The sequence below is a fragment of the Bidens hawaiensis genome, unplaced genomic scaffold (assembly GCF_021521415.1).
Source record: "Bidens hawaiensis isolate Kalapana, Puna unplaced genomic scaffold, B.hawaiensis_p1.1 tig00035085_1, whole genome shotgun sequence".
NCBI lineage: Eukaryota > Viridiplantae > Streptophyta > Magnoliopsida > Asterales > Asteraceae > Bidens > Bidens hawaiensis.
This window is the reverse complement of record NW_027505348.1, coordinates 48,558-66,418: the sequence shown is the minus strand read 5'-3', so window position 1 is coordinate 66,418 and position 17,861 is coordinate 48,558. Positions and strand designations below refer to the sequence as shown.

At 33.3% G+C, this 17,861-nt stretch overlaps 1 protein-coding gene and 1 pseudogene across 2 annotated transcripts; one reads left to right on the top strand and one right to left on the bottom strand.

Moving 5' to 3' along the window:
* Positions 1–6,724: 6,724 nt before the first annotated feature.
* On the bottom strand, positions 6,725–9,550 carry LOC143612632 (GDSL esterase/lipase At5g55050-like). Its single transcript, XM_077086569.1, has 4 exons — positions 9,145–9,550; positions 8,469–8,707; positions 7,095–7,566; positions 6,725–6,945 (listed from the first exon to the last, which is right to left on the bottom strand). The coding sequence occupies exons 1-4, from the start codon at positions 9,386–9,388 to the stop codon at positions 6,725–6,727; spliced, it is 1,176 nt and encodes a 391-aa protein (XP_076942684.1). The 5' UTR covers positions 9,389–9,550.
* Positions 9,551–15,255: 5,705 nt separating this feature from the next.
* On the top strand, positions 15,256–17,229 carry LOC143612625 (GDSL esterase/lipase 6-like; annotated as a pseudogene). The gene is made up of 5 exons (XR_013149972.1): positions 15,256–15,505; positions 15,620–15,756; positions 16,077–16,297; positions 16,389–16,636; positions 16,896–17,229. The product of XR_013149972.1 is annotated as a GDSL esterase/lipase 6-like (transcript).
* Positions 17,230–17,861: the final 632 nt, after the last annotated feature.

The following is a 17,861-nucleotide window of genomic DNA, read 5'->3' as shown; positions in this document are numbered from 1 at the left end:
GAACAAACGAACACCAAAATTTAGATCACCACTATTGATGTCACAAACAAATAAGTACCCCCCCCCCCCCCCAACCAATTCTCTCATGATAAAATGCCTATGATATGGGTATGGCATGATGATGCTGAAGTCCTCATTCTCAAATACTAGCCCATTGACCTTAAATATCGTTCTCTTAGAATTTTTGTGCATATCCCTTATAAGGTCATTATACTAGTTATGCATGCTTTGCCATCATGTTTTGTAATCTCGCCCGGAGCTCATAGATCCATACACACTTAGCATTAATGGCAAAATTTCATAAACACTCATCAGCATTAAGTATGTACTTACACAAAAAGTAGTTGTACATGGATAGATGTTATATGTATAATATGTCTTTAAAAAATGGCTTAATGATTGAGGACTAAGATCCTAAATATGGTCGTGTGTCACACCCCATTATAGGGTCTTAACCAATTAATTATTTATAAGGTTAAATTATCTAAGGAACGTTTACACTTATATACCACCCCAAAGTTCTACCTTCCTACTCTGTAGGACAACTTATATCCTTTTATGTTAAAACTTATTGGATCAAACTTAATGATAGATGGGTTATGGAATGGTGTTTATTGAGTTTAATCGTCAATTACTATTGAGTTTTTTATTTGGCTAATTTCTTGGGATTGTTAGACTATGAGTTCTTGGTGTTGTTGCATGTAAAAAACATAATCAGGAAGCAATTATGAAGAAAGAAGGTTGAAAGGTCAAACGAAGAAGAAAAACAACCTTGAAAAAACTGCTAGAGCCGTAACTTATGGCTAGTCACCATAGCTTACGGTGTACCTAAAAACAATCATAATATTCACTGTTAGACAGAAACTTCGAGCCATAAATGTTTCTTGGGATCATACCTTACAGTTTGCACACAGGAAACTTAGGTTAAATCGAGTTTTTGGGGTATTTAAAGGTTGTATTTCTTCCAAGTTCGAAAGTAACACCCTCCGGATAATTCTGGAACAGCCTATTGGCTATTTAGGAGTATTTCAACTCATTCATTCAATATTCCATCATCTAACATGCAATCCACATCAATGACTGAAGGTTTCATCAAGATCATGAACAACTAATTCATTCGTGGTTTCCTCCGAGTGGAAAGTTCTTGTAAGTAGATGATATGAACTAGTTTTCTTTTGTATATGGGATACGCAATCTAAGCATTCCATGTTTTTTGCTATTTGTTTGATTTAATGATTGTAACAATTGATTTTTGTTTGAAGTCTTATTCTTTATCTTTCAATTCCCGAGAGTTATAGTAATCGAGATATACTGGATTTGGGGTTTGGTTTGGTAACTTTCAATTGATAAGCAGGTGATGAACTCTATGTTGTTTTGCAATCTGAATACATTCTCCTTGTTTGTCACAATCGTTTGATATACATAATCATGTCCATGGGGTTTTCCTAAACTAATCTAGCTTTGAACTTGAACCATGAAGCAATCATCATTTTAGTAATTGTTCACAACTTCATATATTTATTAAATTGGTTAAAACCAATTCTCAAACAATCTGATTTGACCTTTTCTATACAATTTATTTAATTGTTAATGATAATCCGTTTACTAGCACTTTCCACAATACTCTTCATGTCACACCCCAACTTGCGACGGAAATGCCGGGGCAGCTCAAAGGTACTATCATAAAAATAAAAATGACAATATCTATTAAGTTAACAATTTCATATAAAAGTGCACACATTTTCTAAACATGACAAATAATCCAAAACAAGCAAAAATAATCCCAAACAAAATTTAAATAAAATAGTCTTCATTAATTCCCTAAGGTCTTTTCTAGATGTCATTCACGTCAAGCTTTAAGTCAAACGATAACATGCGTATGAGTAAAAAATAAATAGAGATTGTCAACACTAGGTTGAGTGAGATTATCTTCAGTTTTGCATGATATAATAATAATAATATAAATAAATAAGCAAAACGTAATAAATGCGGTAATAAACAACCAAACCATGAGCAATTAATGTGTGTCAGTTGACCATTGTCTATCGAATTGGATACTATGACAGTCGTATGATCATACTATAAATGAGAATATGATGGACCTCCCCAAATGCGATAAAGTAAACAGATAAGCAAGTAACAAGTATATTTGATCAATCACGCACAATTACACGTTTGCTAGTTTGATATATATATACACGAAATAATGATTAGTACACATATGCCCCGAAAACTTATGAAAATCAGTAAAATAAAGAGAAATGATAAAACTCACCTTATTGCATAGACAAGTGAATAAAAATAAGAATAATCTAACTAATATATTAAAGCAATACATAGTTTCCACATGGTATTTAACCAAGCTATACATATAGGATTCCATCTCAACAATTTCCAAAATTATAATTTACACATAATAAGCTATTTAATTTTAATACTATTACCATTTATACATTTACTAACAAATTACAAATACAGTATAAACTCTATAAAATAATACATTTGGGACCATCAAAATTTATTAATTAAAAGAGTTATTAATTAATCGATAAATTAATAATTATTAATTTATATATTAATTAATATTTTATTAATTTATAGTAGAATGTTCTGACTCACCCAGAAGAAAATGTAGTTGCACAATTGTTGACTGATGAAGAAATTATTGAAAGCGTTATTGAAATTAATAAAGATGATATCGATGAAGAAGATGATGAAAGTTCTACAATGGAGCTCCCTTCGCGAAACGAAGCTATTAAAGCGGCAATCACATTGAACAATTTCTTGTTGAGCTATGAGAAAACAACACCAGAAGTTCTTACCATGCTAAGGAAAATTAGAGACGAGATTCAAGGGGAAATTGATTTCAACAAAAAACAAAAGACAATTGAGTCATTTTTCAAGAAATCTTCATAAATCATTCATGTAATATGCTATATATAAGGAATTATTAATTTATATTTTATATGGGGTCTAAAGAAATTATCAAAAATGTATTATCTTATAATTTTAGCGAATTATTAATTTAGCACCCTATCCCCAAGTCGGGACTGGCAAAAAATATTATCTTAGAGAGTTTATTAAATAATCGAGTATTAATTTATCAAGTTTCTACTGTATAACTTTAAAGGTTGCATGTATTAAAAGAGTTTTTTTTATATATTTATGAATTGTAAAATTTTATTTATCATTATTTATATCTTATGAATCCATAAGGTATACTATTATGTCTATTATTAAATTTAATTTTTTAATGTACTTTTTTAACCACCCGTGTATTACACGGGCTATATCCTAGTTGGTTAATAAATAAACAAATCGTCTTCTAACGCGTTGAACAAAGTGAGTCAAATAAATCTGAAACTTTGAGATAAATAAATATGAGTAAAACCGAAATCATTGTTTAAGATTATTTTTATATAAAAAGTTTACCAAGTAGCTCATTTATTTGTTTACACCAAACAAAAAACCATTTACTTAAGACCTATATATATATATATATATATATATATATATATTTTGCTTATATTAGTTTGTTACTTGTTAGGGTTTACGGGCCTTTTTATTTCGGCTCGACCGAGACATATAAATTCTCAAAGATGACCGTGGACGTATTAATATGTTTTTTTTTAGCAAAAATGGGTTGTGCCCCTATAAGTATAACTATTGATTATTTTATATTTGATAATAAAACAGGACATTTGGAAGAAAATGTTTTACCAGTAAACATGTGCGAAGAGACATGATTAGCCTCAACTTATTGGCAGTAGTCACGCATGGGATTTTAGAACCACGGGCCACGGCTCCCTAACCGTAGGGCGGCTAGATGGGTCAGGCTGGTCCTATAACAAGAGTACAACACAAACAGCACAGGGTACAACCTACATCCTTAAATTTAGACGACAATCTTGTCCACTTCAATACGACGCCCGTACGTATATTATTTGCTTGTGTTTCTGCCCAAGCCTAAAACACAATTAATTTGTTGGTCCCTTATCATTGTCCTATCTCAAACTTTTATGTGAAATTCATATTGAATTAAAACAATAATGACGAAATAAAGGAAAGATTGTTTTAAGAACGCAATTCACATCGATATGATAATTTTTGTATACGGACCTTAACATGTATGTCAGAGTTAACTATACGTTTATAGCTATTACATTTAAGAATTTCTAAAAAGTAAAATAAATAAGAGTGGGAACTGGGAAGGGTGCTCCTTTGGCTTTAGGGGTGTGTATGATTCGATTCGATTAATGGTAATAACCAAAATCATAACCGGATGCTTCGGTTATTAAAAAACAATAAGCGTTTGTTTTCAGTTAATCGGTTATTGGTGGTTAATTCGGTTTGGTTAATGAACCGCTAAACCCAAACTTTTAACATGGATTAAATTTATATTAACCTTAGTTAAGAATTTTATAAAAATCAAAACCATTAATATAGTTATAAACAATTACGTTATGCACATTAGTTTCAAAATATACATAAATGATTACTCATGAACTTAGTTTTAATAGATGAAGAATTGACTGTCAAAGCACGATCATAAGAGGATAAATGCAATTTAAAGCTAGTGTCATTCGAAACGAATTAATATATTTTACTAGTGGCATGAAGTATTCAAGATCAATAATATATTGGCAAAAGAAAGTTGGATAAATATTATTTTGAAGTATTGGAACATAATATCAATAGAAGACATTGATTATTACGGATAAAAACTTCATATTATTATAACCTTATAATTGGTTCGGTTAATTTCAATTAACCATTTTTCGGTTAATTCGGTTATTTCAGTTTTTGCTTAGTTTCGGTTTCATTTAATTGGTTTTCGGTTTGGTTTCGGTTAATGGTTCAAATTATTACTCACTCCTACCTCTAAAGTACCCTAAAAACTACCAACCTTGCATTGCCATGTCATTTACACCCTTAACCACCTTAAAACACTTTAATCACATACATCACCCATATGAAGTATGCTAAATCTTCTTTTATTTGCTTTTAATTAAAAATGAATTAAACAACCAAACACACAAAATAACTAAACATATTACACATTTCAAATAAAATACATAAAAAAAATAGGAAAACATAAATATACAAAATAAACATAGATATAAAACTAAACTACTCCTCATCCAAATCTAGGTGTGATAGGTTTAAAGATGCAAGATGATCCACAAAATCAACTCGAAGTCGGTAATGTCATTTTCATCCATCAACTTCGGAAGGACATTATCATCAAGAATGGGCTCGAGTGGAGGATCCCTTATGCATGCCGGTGATATCGCATATCCATTGTCCTTTATGAGCATGTGTGTTGTGTAACTTTAAATATCATCGTCGTTATTGCCAGATTTAATGAACAACCCTAACTCATCGTTTGAGAAATTCATCTTGTAAGAAATAAAAATTGTAAAGAAAGGTTTGATTATGTGTAAAATGGCTATAGAGAATGTGTGTGAAAAATAAAAGTGAGATTGTTGATCAAAACTAACGGCTACAATAAGCAGATGGTATAGCGATATAACCCGAATTTGGTACCCCCAAGACCGGCACTCATGTACCCAAAGCGGGTATGATACCCGATGCCATGTACCCTATGAACACCCCTCCCACCCATAAGGCGATAACGTAAAAGTGTACATGCTATAAAAAGTTCTAAGTACAAAAAAAATTTGAAGGTAAAGGCAGGGTCCTCAATGCATATTAGAAGACAATAAAGATGTAACTTCATGTAGTTTATGGTTAAGATCATGCATAGTCAAACTTTTCATACCTAGATGTTTTGCGACACGTGACGGTTTAGTCAGTATTGAAAAATTTTGTAAAAAGTGGTGCAGTGGTAAAAAATCCGTAACTCTCATGCAATCATTACTCCTCTCTCACAAAACACCACTCTTCAAAGTTATGTACGTTACGTACATAACTTTGAAACCCATAACTTTAAAGGGGGCGGTGTAAGGCAGAGTTATCAGTTATGTGCCATAACTTTACTCATAACTCTCCCACTACACATGGTCTTAAGGTAAACAAAAGTTTATAGATAATACATATCACACTAATAAACTTTTGTGGTTTTTTTATATTATTAATTTGTACATAACGTGATAATGTGTTCAATTGATGACATGCAAGCTTAGGGATCGTGATAACGTGTTCAATTGATGACATGCATGTTTAGGGATCGTGATAACGTGTTCAATTGATGACATGCATGTTTAGGGATCGGGTTTACTCGAAGATACGTTTAACGAGTAAATTCTTGATCGGTCATGCTTGTCTTTTGAGAGTGACTTATCAATTAAAGAATGTTGCGTGTTGAGAATAAATTTGCATTTCGACACTCTGATGGTTATGAGTTAAAAAATTTTTTAGAGTCCATCACTGGATTATGTGTAAACAAGCTCCTTTAATCCTAGATATATATGGTCACTTCGATCCAAATTTTAGTTCATATGTATGACGCAACATGACTCGATAAAATTCCTCTTACATCCAAAGACACAAAATGGTCACTTATAAAAGTCGTTTCTGGATAAGTAGGTACCGGAAGTTATAACTGATGCAAATATAAAATATTAAAAAAACAAGACAATTATTATAGAAGATAAAACATCTTCAACCATGTCCACGTTTATTAACATTGCATTGTCATGAATATTTGTTGTTCTAATAGTATAAGTTCATCAAATAAGTTAAAAAACCAGTAACAAGTACATCATAGGCTCACGAGTCTAGCCCAGTTGATCGGTCTCGCGTCTCGCAGACCACCAAATGCCATCGCTTCAGACATAACCTGCACAGCGTATTGTGACGGGTGAGACACATCCCAAAAAAGATATTCATCCCGATTCTTACACAACGTCGCCAGAGGATGACAATTTGTAAACGCATTAAACCGTCCTAATCCACAACACGCATCCCTCACATTCGTTAGATCTGAGGGAAAAAAAACGAACAATTATTAACGTTAGAAACCTTGGCACGAAGTGATGGATCATTAGCGGTATCGCTCAGTTTCACGTGACATATGATCATTTTTATATGAATTGTGCTAATATACCCTATAGAGGATTATTGACACTTACTAAATTGTTCTGGGGTCTCGTACAAGTCATATAGTGTGTCGTACGTATTTCCAAACGAATAGATCATCCCCTTTAAACTAGCCATCATATCCTGCAACATATGCTCGATTCCTTCATTCAACTGTCGCGCCAAAGCGTTTGCTACATCGGAACAATTCCCGCTCAAAATAGTTACTCTCATCAACGGACTACAACCAATATATGGCACACCAATAATCCCAAACTTCCTTACTCCGAGGTTATATAGAGTATGCAGTGTGTAATTGTAAGTTTGGATGAGCGAATCAACATACTCGTCCTGATTCAATTTGGCTCGAAACAAAGCGAAAAAGTGTACATCATTGTTACCCACTCCTAGAAAGAAAGGTGATTTTGCAAATAACACTTGTGTCTTCCAAGAGCCGATTGTTCCCGACAGGTTCCCATGGATATACATTACTTGTGCGACCTGCTCGGATAGTGGCAATGCTTGCTGACAAAAAAATATATATACGGTTAGCATAACATAACTTACGATTTACGAATAGATGACATATGAGAAACATGATCATATACATTTTATTCTTAACATAAAAATAGTGAAAACCAATTTGTTGTTATTATTAGGTTTATTTTTATAGGTGTTTGCGGTTATTTTTTACTCGTATTAGCTAATTTTCGATTATGAGACATTATAAGTATTTGCTGATTTATATTTTGTTGTTATTATTAGATTTTTTCTTTTGCTGTTAATCCTGTTATAAGTGTTTGCTGTTAATGTTATTGTTTTGTTCTTGATTTTGATTCTTTTGTTGTAATTTTTAGGTTTTTTTTCTTTATTTTTATAAATCATTGTTTATGTAGATTGGTATTGTAGTTGATATTGTTTCTTATGTTTTTATTTATTTTTTTTATAAATTGGTATTATTTCCTACGTCTCATGTTAAGATTAAAATGTATCAAGTAAGGTTCAAAATAGATCAATCATGACTCAAACTAGTCATTTTGAGTATGCTGGTGTCAAGCACATTTCTATTTTAAATCTATTGATCAGTGTCATATGGCATTTGATCATACGTTTTCAACTATATTTCTTTTATTTGACATATTTAACGTTTTATAAAACTTACATTTTAACCATCAGAACCATTTACTGTAAACTCACAGGTTACCCGTCAAGGGCCCCTATTAATGCTTTGCTAGGGAATGAAATGGGGTAAAACTCAACATGTACCGGACATATGGCTTCCAAGAGAACAAAGACAAAAACGCCAATATATAGACTTGAGATTTAAATCTGAGACTTCTAATAAAGGGACTCAAAGCACTTACCAATACGCCTGACGCTCACTTATTAATAAATGTTTAGGTTAAATAAAGTATTCGAAATCTTACATCTACCGCACTGTTGATGTCAAGGATAGCCGTTCCTGACGAAGCAAAGTTTACTCCTACGGCCGGATTCTCCCGTCCTACCAACGAGACGGGTTGAAGGCGATTAATAGGGCGTCTCCAACGTCTCCTCGGACTAAAGTCTATGGCATTGGCTAGCCTCTTCTCCGAATATACTCCGCCATAAAAAAGCGATAGGTATGCCGGTGGGCTAGTCACAGAATTCCCGAATACTACTCTAGCTGACCATTCAATAAACAAAAAAACAAATAAACATCTTGAAACATTATATACAAGTGTCTATTGATGATTATATACAAGTGTCTATTAATGGGTGACAATCATGTAAATTTGGCGGGTTGACAAGTTGAATTCTTCAACCCAAACATGTTTCATATATTTATCCGTGTAATAAATTAACATTAACCTGATCTGACGCACTTAAATTGTGAAACACGAGCACGACTTGTTTAATCCATTTTTCTAAACATGCTAATCGGGTTGGTGGGCTATAATAAATAGGCTAAAATAAGTTTAGTTAGAAAAGGTTAGTGGATCAATATGTTCAAGTAAACCTACACACAACATAATGGATTAGATATGACAAACCCAAGCATGATTCTTTTTGTATCGTGTCAGAAATTGTTATCTTGATTTATTTAAATTATGCACCACTTACCGATAAAATCAGCCATGTTTAATCCATTGCTAAACCTTCCACTAGGTGTCGAGTTGAAAAAGTCGATGCCATAATGAGGGTATTTTGCTTTTCCTATGGCCTTTAATATGAAATTATTCGTTCCAACGTCTAGCAATGAGTCCCCGACTATGAAAACAGCTGGAGATCCTGCATTCGACAAGCTCAATGAACAAATAACGGTGATAACAACTACAGTAATAGTGAGCATGGGACTTTTAGTCATGGCAAAATGTATAACCAAAACTTAAAGATATTCGGTTTGTAAATGAAATAAAAATGGATGTTAAACATATATATGGATGTATCTCGACAATTTAGGATGAATTTGTTGAAGCGTTTATTTTGTGATTCTTTTAGTTCTTTAACTGCGAATTTGTAGTTTAGTTTCCAAAGTGTGACTTTGTTCGGAAGGCACTTCTTTAACAAGTGGAGTGGGTGAAAATTTAATGGCTTAAAGTATGCATGTATTTTATATTTAGTTTATAAAATATTAATAATAGGATGAAGTTAACATACAAATTAAAAAATCATACTAAATTTTGCAAATCAAATATTTGGCGGTGGCAATTATGTAAATAGCTTGAAATCTCTTTTTTCCACATAAACTCCAAGTTCATTGATACCAAAATTCTTCCGAACCATCAAAACCCAAACAATTCTCTCAAAACCATATATAATCATTGATCAATTTCACTTTTCAGGCGCTAAAATCAACTTCACTTCCATCCAACTCGATGTCATCAATAAATCATCAATCTCAACAAATTAACATATTTGGAATATCAATTATGAATAAAGTTAGCTTAAAACGAACTGATGTTGTTGATGTGAACGAACTGAAGCATTAACAATCAAATTAACAATGAATCTCTGACTAATCATGACTCAATCATCAATTTGAAGAAAGTGATTTAAGCAATTATTAATTTATACGATGTAAAAATCCCAATTTTAGATATAGTAGTAGACGTGGAAGTTGGTTGCATTTGTTCTTGTTAAACAAGATGGAGTTAGAATGTATGGTTTCAATAATTACTCTAGTCGTATATAGAATTACTCTACTTGTAAAATAAAATTATACTAGTTGAAATTGAAAATTACATTAGTTAGAATTGAAAATTATTCTACTTGAAATTTAAATATACTCTACTTGTAATTTTAAAACACACTACTTGTAATATAAAATTACACAACTTGAAATTGAAAATTACTCTACGTTAAATTTAACTTACTCTATGTCACACCCCGACTTAGGGCCTAGGTGTGATACCCGTAGTTGGTACCTGTTTTCGAAAATATATAAGAGTTGCGGGTTATTAGCGGAAGTCTTTGATTATAATAAAATATTAATTTACTTTGAAAATCTCTTGGATAATAAATATCCAAGTATTTTTGTTTACAAACCTTGTTTATTATTCCTTGCAATATTTTATTAATTAAAATTGAGCCATTTCCCTTTTTCGAGCATCTAACTTCATAAATGACTCTTATGCCTTGCTATCTGTACTATGCCTGCTTTCCTGTAATGAGGGGGGGACTACGTCAGCGATATGCTGGTGAGTCGTTGACTCTGAAAACATTTGACTGATAAGATAGTTTTGGAACAAACTCAGCAGAAACGTCTCTTATTTCTGGGAACTTGTGCCACTGCCATACACACACAATTATGATTCTCCAAGAACTAACGCCCATTGGAGAACTTTTGTTAAGTCTGCGGCCACATAGCCTTGATTGAAAGACTAGACAGTTATGTTTGGATCTAGACACATGTGTACTCGGTCTGAGTTGTTTTTATTCTCTACCTTGTGATTTAGGGATCACGTAATCCCTTTAAAAATTAGAGATCACGTAATCTCATATTTGATCGACTATTTAAGATAAACAACCCGTTTATCTGACCGTAAAAGGTTTAACGTATTCACCTGTGATTATGATTGTCTTTTTCCGAATGATGTGGTGATCTCGTTTGATAACTTTTTTGAATGAATGATGATTGATCTATAATAAAATAGGTTTGTATAAATACCCGGATCGTCTCTTGATCCAGCTACAGACCTTTAGTCTGGTTTTGATAGCTATAAACCTTGACTGATCATTCGTTTGAATAAAATATTTAGACCCGTAATCTTTTCATTTGTTTACAATCATGTATTGAGTTTCTTTTTCATGAAGAAACATCTATTGATAGGTTTCTTCCTTAAAAAGAAACATTGAATAACTATAATCCTGGTATGTAAAATCTTATGTTTCTTAATTGTAAAGAAAACTATATCTCTTGCATATAATATTTCTTAATTGTGAAGAAACTACTATATCTCTTTGTATGTAAAAGCTTATGTTTCTTAATCATGAAGAAACATTATTTTAACTATAACCTTTGTATGTATAAAGCTTTTGAAAACATAATTATGGCCAAGGTTTGGGCTATACCCCTGACTGTAGTCTAAGCCATACAATTTAATAATAATAAAATAATACTTAGGCAGAACCCCTACCTTACGCAGGTATTTGGAGTTTTTATGCCTAACTTGTACGGGCAGAACTTCTACTTCCTATCACGTATCGAGGCTTAAACTGTCAGAACCTTCAGGCTTGGCATGCACTACGAGAACCGGCACGCAAAACGAGGCTATATGAGAGAGAAGTGATTGATTTGATGTGTGATGGGATGTGTCGTGACCCATTTTATTTATACTTGATTTTGGACATCTTCGCGCCGCGCGAAGACGCAAGGTATGGTGGTTCGCGCCGTGCGAAGAATTCAGATCCTGTTACTTCGCGTCGCGCGAAGATGCTCAAAGTCGGTTTAACTATTTTGTTTTTCGCGTAGCGCGAAGATTCTGAAGCCTAATTCTTCGCGTCGCGCGAAGATGCAAAATTTCAGATTTTCATTTTCAGTCCTTGTGTCATCCAAAAATATTAAAGCGGCCCTTATGCGGCTCGCGGCGATGCGAGTGTACGAAATGCGCCATCAAAACGCCACATTACGCCCGTGCTCGAATCCGTACGCGTGCGCGTTGGGTGCTTCGCACCCTCCGCTAGGACTATGGAGAATAGTTAGTCACATTAAAACATTTTTATGGAAACTTACTTCTTTATAAAGAGCTTCCATTTCTTTTCACCCTTCCATGTGGGATGAAAGTTCCTTTTCTTATTTATACTCATGTGGAATGCTTTTATTTTCTTCCATATTTCCATGTGGGATGATTTTTCTCATTTCTTTAACATGAGATATCTTTATTTTTCTTATCCCATTTTTCCCATTACTTGTCTTGTGAATATTTTTAATCATTCAACTTTTAAAGTTGACATATTTGGTCCAAAATAATTATGGGATTTTCTAGGATGTTACACTTCACTTGAAACTTACTCTATTTGTAAAATAAAATTGCACTAGTTGTAATTGAAAATTACTCCACGTGAAATTTAAAAATACTCTACTTGTAATTTAAGATTACACTACTTGTAATATTACACAACATGAGATTAAAAATTACTCTACGTGAAATTAATTTTTTAATATAAATTTACACTATTTGTTTCAACTAGAATAATTATTATGTAAGTAGTATATAATTATCGAATCTACTTCTTCTTCTTCCTTAAATAGTCTGCTTCAAAATCATGATGGTTCAAAAATCACCCTGTAGCTACAAAATTGATTGGCAAATCGCACAACACTCTGTAACACACAGTCCGAGCACTGACGTCTACTTCATTAATCGTAACAACAGTCCAAAGAAATTGAGCTTTACAATTGAACAATCATTAGTTGTTTTACACATTCAATTGAAACAGAGATGTGACAGATTAATGATTTGGGCTCGTTAAGCATAACCGACGCAATTAATTGCAATGTTTTAAAAACCAGTTTTTTACTTATACTGGATTGGGCTAAAAAATGGTACAACTGGTTGAACCGGGTTGTACCAGAAGGTTCAACCGGGTTATGTAGCTTACCTTATAATTTGATATAATTGCAACTTGCGCTAAAAAATAACGCAAAAACATATGATTCCATAATAAAATATAATCAAAAAGTTAATCAATAATTAAAAAATAATACAACACTAATTGTTTCTTAAGAAATAATCCAAAAATATACTCGTTTCAATGTTAATCGCTAGGTTAAAAGTAATTTTTAAAAATATAGGCCACAAAATATCAAAAATCTGTTGGGCTTTAAACGGTTTGTCGGTTTAAATCGGTATTTTAGAAAAAACCGTCAGTTCGATGTTCTCACAAACCGTCCAAAAATACTGGGCTCAAAATACGGGCATGATATGCGAAACCCGGTATTACCGGTTCAACCGGCCGGTATGAACCAATATTTAAAATACTGATTAATTGCATCAATGCTTCAATTGATAGGTTTTCCTTTTGAATTGATCGAGTCCACGTTTCAATTGATATGTTTGCTTTTTGAAGTGATCGTGTCTCTATACAATTGATAGGTTAGTATTTTGAAGAAGAAAGGGTAATTACAGAAATGCCACCACTTTTTTTTTCCTAATTTCCTTCGGTTCGTATGTTTAGTACGAATTTTTTGTTTGTATTTGATTCATCTCCTCCTTAATAATGCATATAATAAATTATCTAATACAATATGAGCGAGGTAATGGATGATCCAACTTCGACTCAAACTCAATCATTTACAAACCAAGTCGATTTCAAGCAAGTTAATTTGAATGACGAGTTATTTCATCCTTATACATGATTGGAGATGGAACAATCATGATAACATCACTCTCTCTTTCTTTATGTGTCTTTGATGGGCTCAAAATGACTCAGAACTAACAACTTAAATGTTGATGTTCAGTTGAGTGTCGCTGAGAGCTATTGTTTCCAAAAGAGTTCTTGACGCTAACAAGTTCATTAATTTCCAGAACCTGAAACCTGGGCTGATGACTTTTGTTGGACACATCATGTTGGACGTAATTTCCAACTTAATAAACCCGTCATCTGTAGGTGATCTAGTTGGCCCTACTGGGCTCGTGGGATTCATTAATATGTAATGGGTTTATGGGGTTACAGTTCGGGTTTTATTATTTCTAGTAATGTCTTTATTAGCAAGTTAGGTTAGTCTATATAAACCGAGTAATGGTTAGACATTAGAGAATGAGAGATGTAATCGAGTTAGGGTGCATCTAGAGAAACACGAGTTATGTGTAATAGGGGTTTTCGAGTTATATTTCCTCTATATAACATTGAGAGTTATTCGATATTAATTATTGTGTGTTTACGCTTTGGTGAGTTATATCAATTCGTCCCTGACATCATGACTTTTGTTGGATTAATTACACATCACTGAGTATTTCATAATTGAAAGAGATTGACAATAAGTTCTTTAAAATTGACTATTTGTCCCTCTATAGGTGGTTTAATCTACCCATCCTGGGTGAGGAAGAGTTACAAGCGCCTAAAAAAATGCGTTGATGGGGGGAGGAACATAATATGTGTAATGCTTCACTCATTTATGATAAATAATAAAAAAAAATGTCATTCTATTTCGACAAAAGGCCAACACCCAAGTTCCATAGGTTTTGTCCACTATCCCGATCATGATTTTCCTATCCTCAGAGGGAAAGGCCCTTCCCTTTTTGGGTTTGTTGTGGGTGAGGAGAAATTCGAACCCTGGACACCATGGTTCATGGCCGTCATGTGCTCTACTCCTCTGAACTACCGGCTTTACTACGTCCCCACTGGATTCGTTTCTGAAAGTAAAAAAAAAAAAAAAAAGGAACATTTGCTAAGTTGTAATTTTGAAAAAGTCACTAAAAACGTCCTGGTCAAATTGCCAAAAGTGATCATTCATAAACGATAAAACATATTTGTCCAAATCAAATTTATTTGGTTACTTCACTGTTGTTTGTTTTCGTTATTTGAGCCGGCAATTTTCTTTTAAAAACGAATATCTAAGGGTGCCCATTTATCTATTAAAACTATTTGTCTTTTTAACATACCTTTTCCTATTTTCATCGATTAATTCGATGTAAGAAGCCATCAACGCTTTTATTATAGCAACGATCAATATCTATAAATAACATAAGTTTTCCTTAAAGTTACTCAAATCATTACTCAAATCTTATTATGGAGAAAACCAACGTCCTTTCTTATCTTGTTTTCATTGCAACCTTTTTGAACATTTTACAAATCTCTAATTCCACCAAGCCCACGCCTCCCGTTTTCATATTCGGTGACTCGACGGCCGATGTTGGAACCAATTCGTTCTTGCCCGCAACCAAAATACGAGCTGATTTCCCTCCCAATGGGATCGATTTTTTCCATTCGAAACCCACAGGACGCTTCAGCAACGGCTTTAACAGTGCTGATTTTCTATGTTAGTATGAACAACTTGTTCGGTATCTTGGATGATTATAAACGTCAAAATGTTATTTGTTTTGTTCAAAATGTTATTTGTTTTGTTCTAACGCGATGATATGCTTGAATGCAGCTAAGCTTTTGGGACATAACAGGAGCCCACAACCATACGTGTTTTTTTTAAAAAGAGGATTCAACACTAAAATGTTAAGAGGTGTCAACTTCGCTTCTGCGGCATCTGGTCTTCTAGATGTAACTGGAAAGGATCTGGTAACTTTTCTTTTATTATGTTTGCCAAAGAGGGACCGTTAATTTACTTGAGGGTTGTATCCTAGAACACGTTCAAATTGGTTAAAATAATCCAAATTCTATACCTACATATCAATAATAAAATTCATACTGATGATCTGACCGGTTACAGTCTTACGCTACTAACTTTTAGTTAGATAGAATCGATCAGATAAACGAAAGCCGAAATTAAAAGTGTCATTATCAGCTAACGAGTCATAATTTTGGATTATTATAATTCAATTTCAGAAAAAGTATATGAAATTCATTTTGTCCCACTAATACGTTGAAATTTTGAACAGAATATTGTACCTATGTCCGAGCAAATCAAGCAATTCGAGAGCGTGTGCAGCCTTCTGACGTACTTAAAGGGTCGAGATGTGGCAATGCACATACTCGCAAAATCGGTGATCGCAATCAGTACCGGGAGCAACGATATTTTGCCTATTTTGAAAACAAAAGCAAGGTTGATCCTGATGCTTTCATTAATTCATTAATTACAGCTTATGAGGGTCACATAAATGTAAGTACATTAAAAGCTTTCTAATCAAATCTGTATTCCATGCGACTTTGAAAATGTTTGAATAAAACTAAGTAGTTCTGAACATGTAAAGGCATTGTACAACCTCGGAGCAAGGAAATTCGGGATAATAAGCATACCACCGATTGGATGTTGCCCATCACAAAGAATTAACAATGGGACAGGTGGATGCTTGGAGATTGAAAACGCTTTTGCCCAAGCTTTTCATGTCACTTGATGCTCTCTTGAAGAAACTGTCTTTTAAGTTGCCAGATATGAAGTATGCACTCGGAAATTCATATGAAATGACCATCAACGTCATCGATCATCCGCAACTCTTTAGTAAGTAAAATAATAAAACACTTAAATTGCCCACATTGTATGTTTATTTTTTTTTTGTATCATAGAACCCGTTATGATCAGAAAACTCATAGGATCCGGCGGTACCCTATTAAGCAACGAATTCAGGTAATAGTAGTTTGCGCTGGAGATGTTGCCTTTCGGAGAATATAGCGAAAACCAGTGGAAGCAGGATTCAAGCATCATGCCATGCTCTATATATGTTTTCTCAACTTAACAAGCTAAATTTGGTTCTTTGCAGATTTTACATCCATTGACACGGCATGTTGTGGCGAAGGGTGGTTGAATGCAGAAAGGAGTTGTACCCCAGATGCAAATCTGTGTTCAAATCGTGATGAGTATCTCTTCTGGGACTTGAACCATCCGACACAGTATGCTTCTGAGCTTGCAGCCACGACTTTATACAGTGGTGGCAAGCAATTTGTGACTCCAATTAACTTTGCTCAATTGGCAGCTTATTGATAAACTATTAGCGAAGAGCTTGGAATTCACTAAAACATTGTATGATTAGAGTTTGTTAACGAGTCGAATCAATTTGATTTGATAAAATGTCAGTCTCAATAATTATTTTTAAGCAGTACAATTTATGTTGGCAATGAAGCAACTGTTTTTTCAATTGAAAAGAAAAAACAATTATAGATGATAAAAACATATGAAGCAGGAGCTGCAGGACAAAACCTTCATCAATGGAGTTGTAATACCTCACACTACACGACTCGATCATGGACTGTTATAAATATTATGATCAAATTAACATTTCAAAGATATCCAAGACAATTCAAAAGACTTCAATAATTTTTGAACTACCAAGTATAAATGATTCATCCTATACGGTGCAAAGAGAAACAAAGCACGGCAAAGGCAAAGGCAAATGCTTAGTTAACTGGATAAACCAAATAACAACATGAAAAGGAAGATAATTGAACATTAATGTAATAAATGATAGATGCACCGTAATTAATTAGGAACGACGGGGTGGTAGTAATAGTGATAAATAAATTAGTTTCATATATGAAATTTGTCGATACTAGCATGAATTTGGTTGTTTCACATATGGAAGTGCCAGTAGCCTGATACACAAACATGAATAAATAAGAGGAGATACACATGCAACAAATCCTATATATGTACCAATTAATCACTGAGATGGTGTTTACTAGCAAGACTTATATAATTATATAATTTGTATTATGATTCTACAATATTA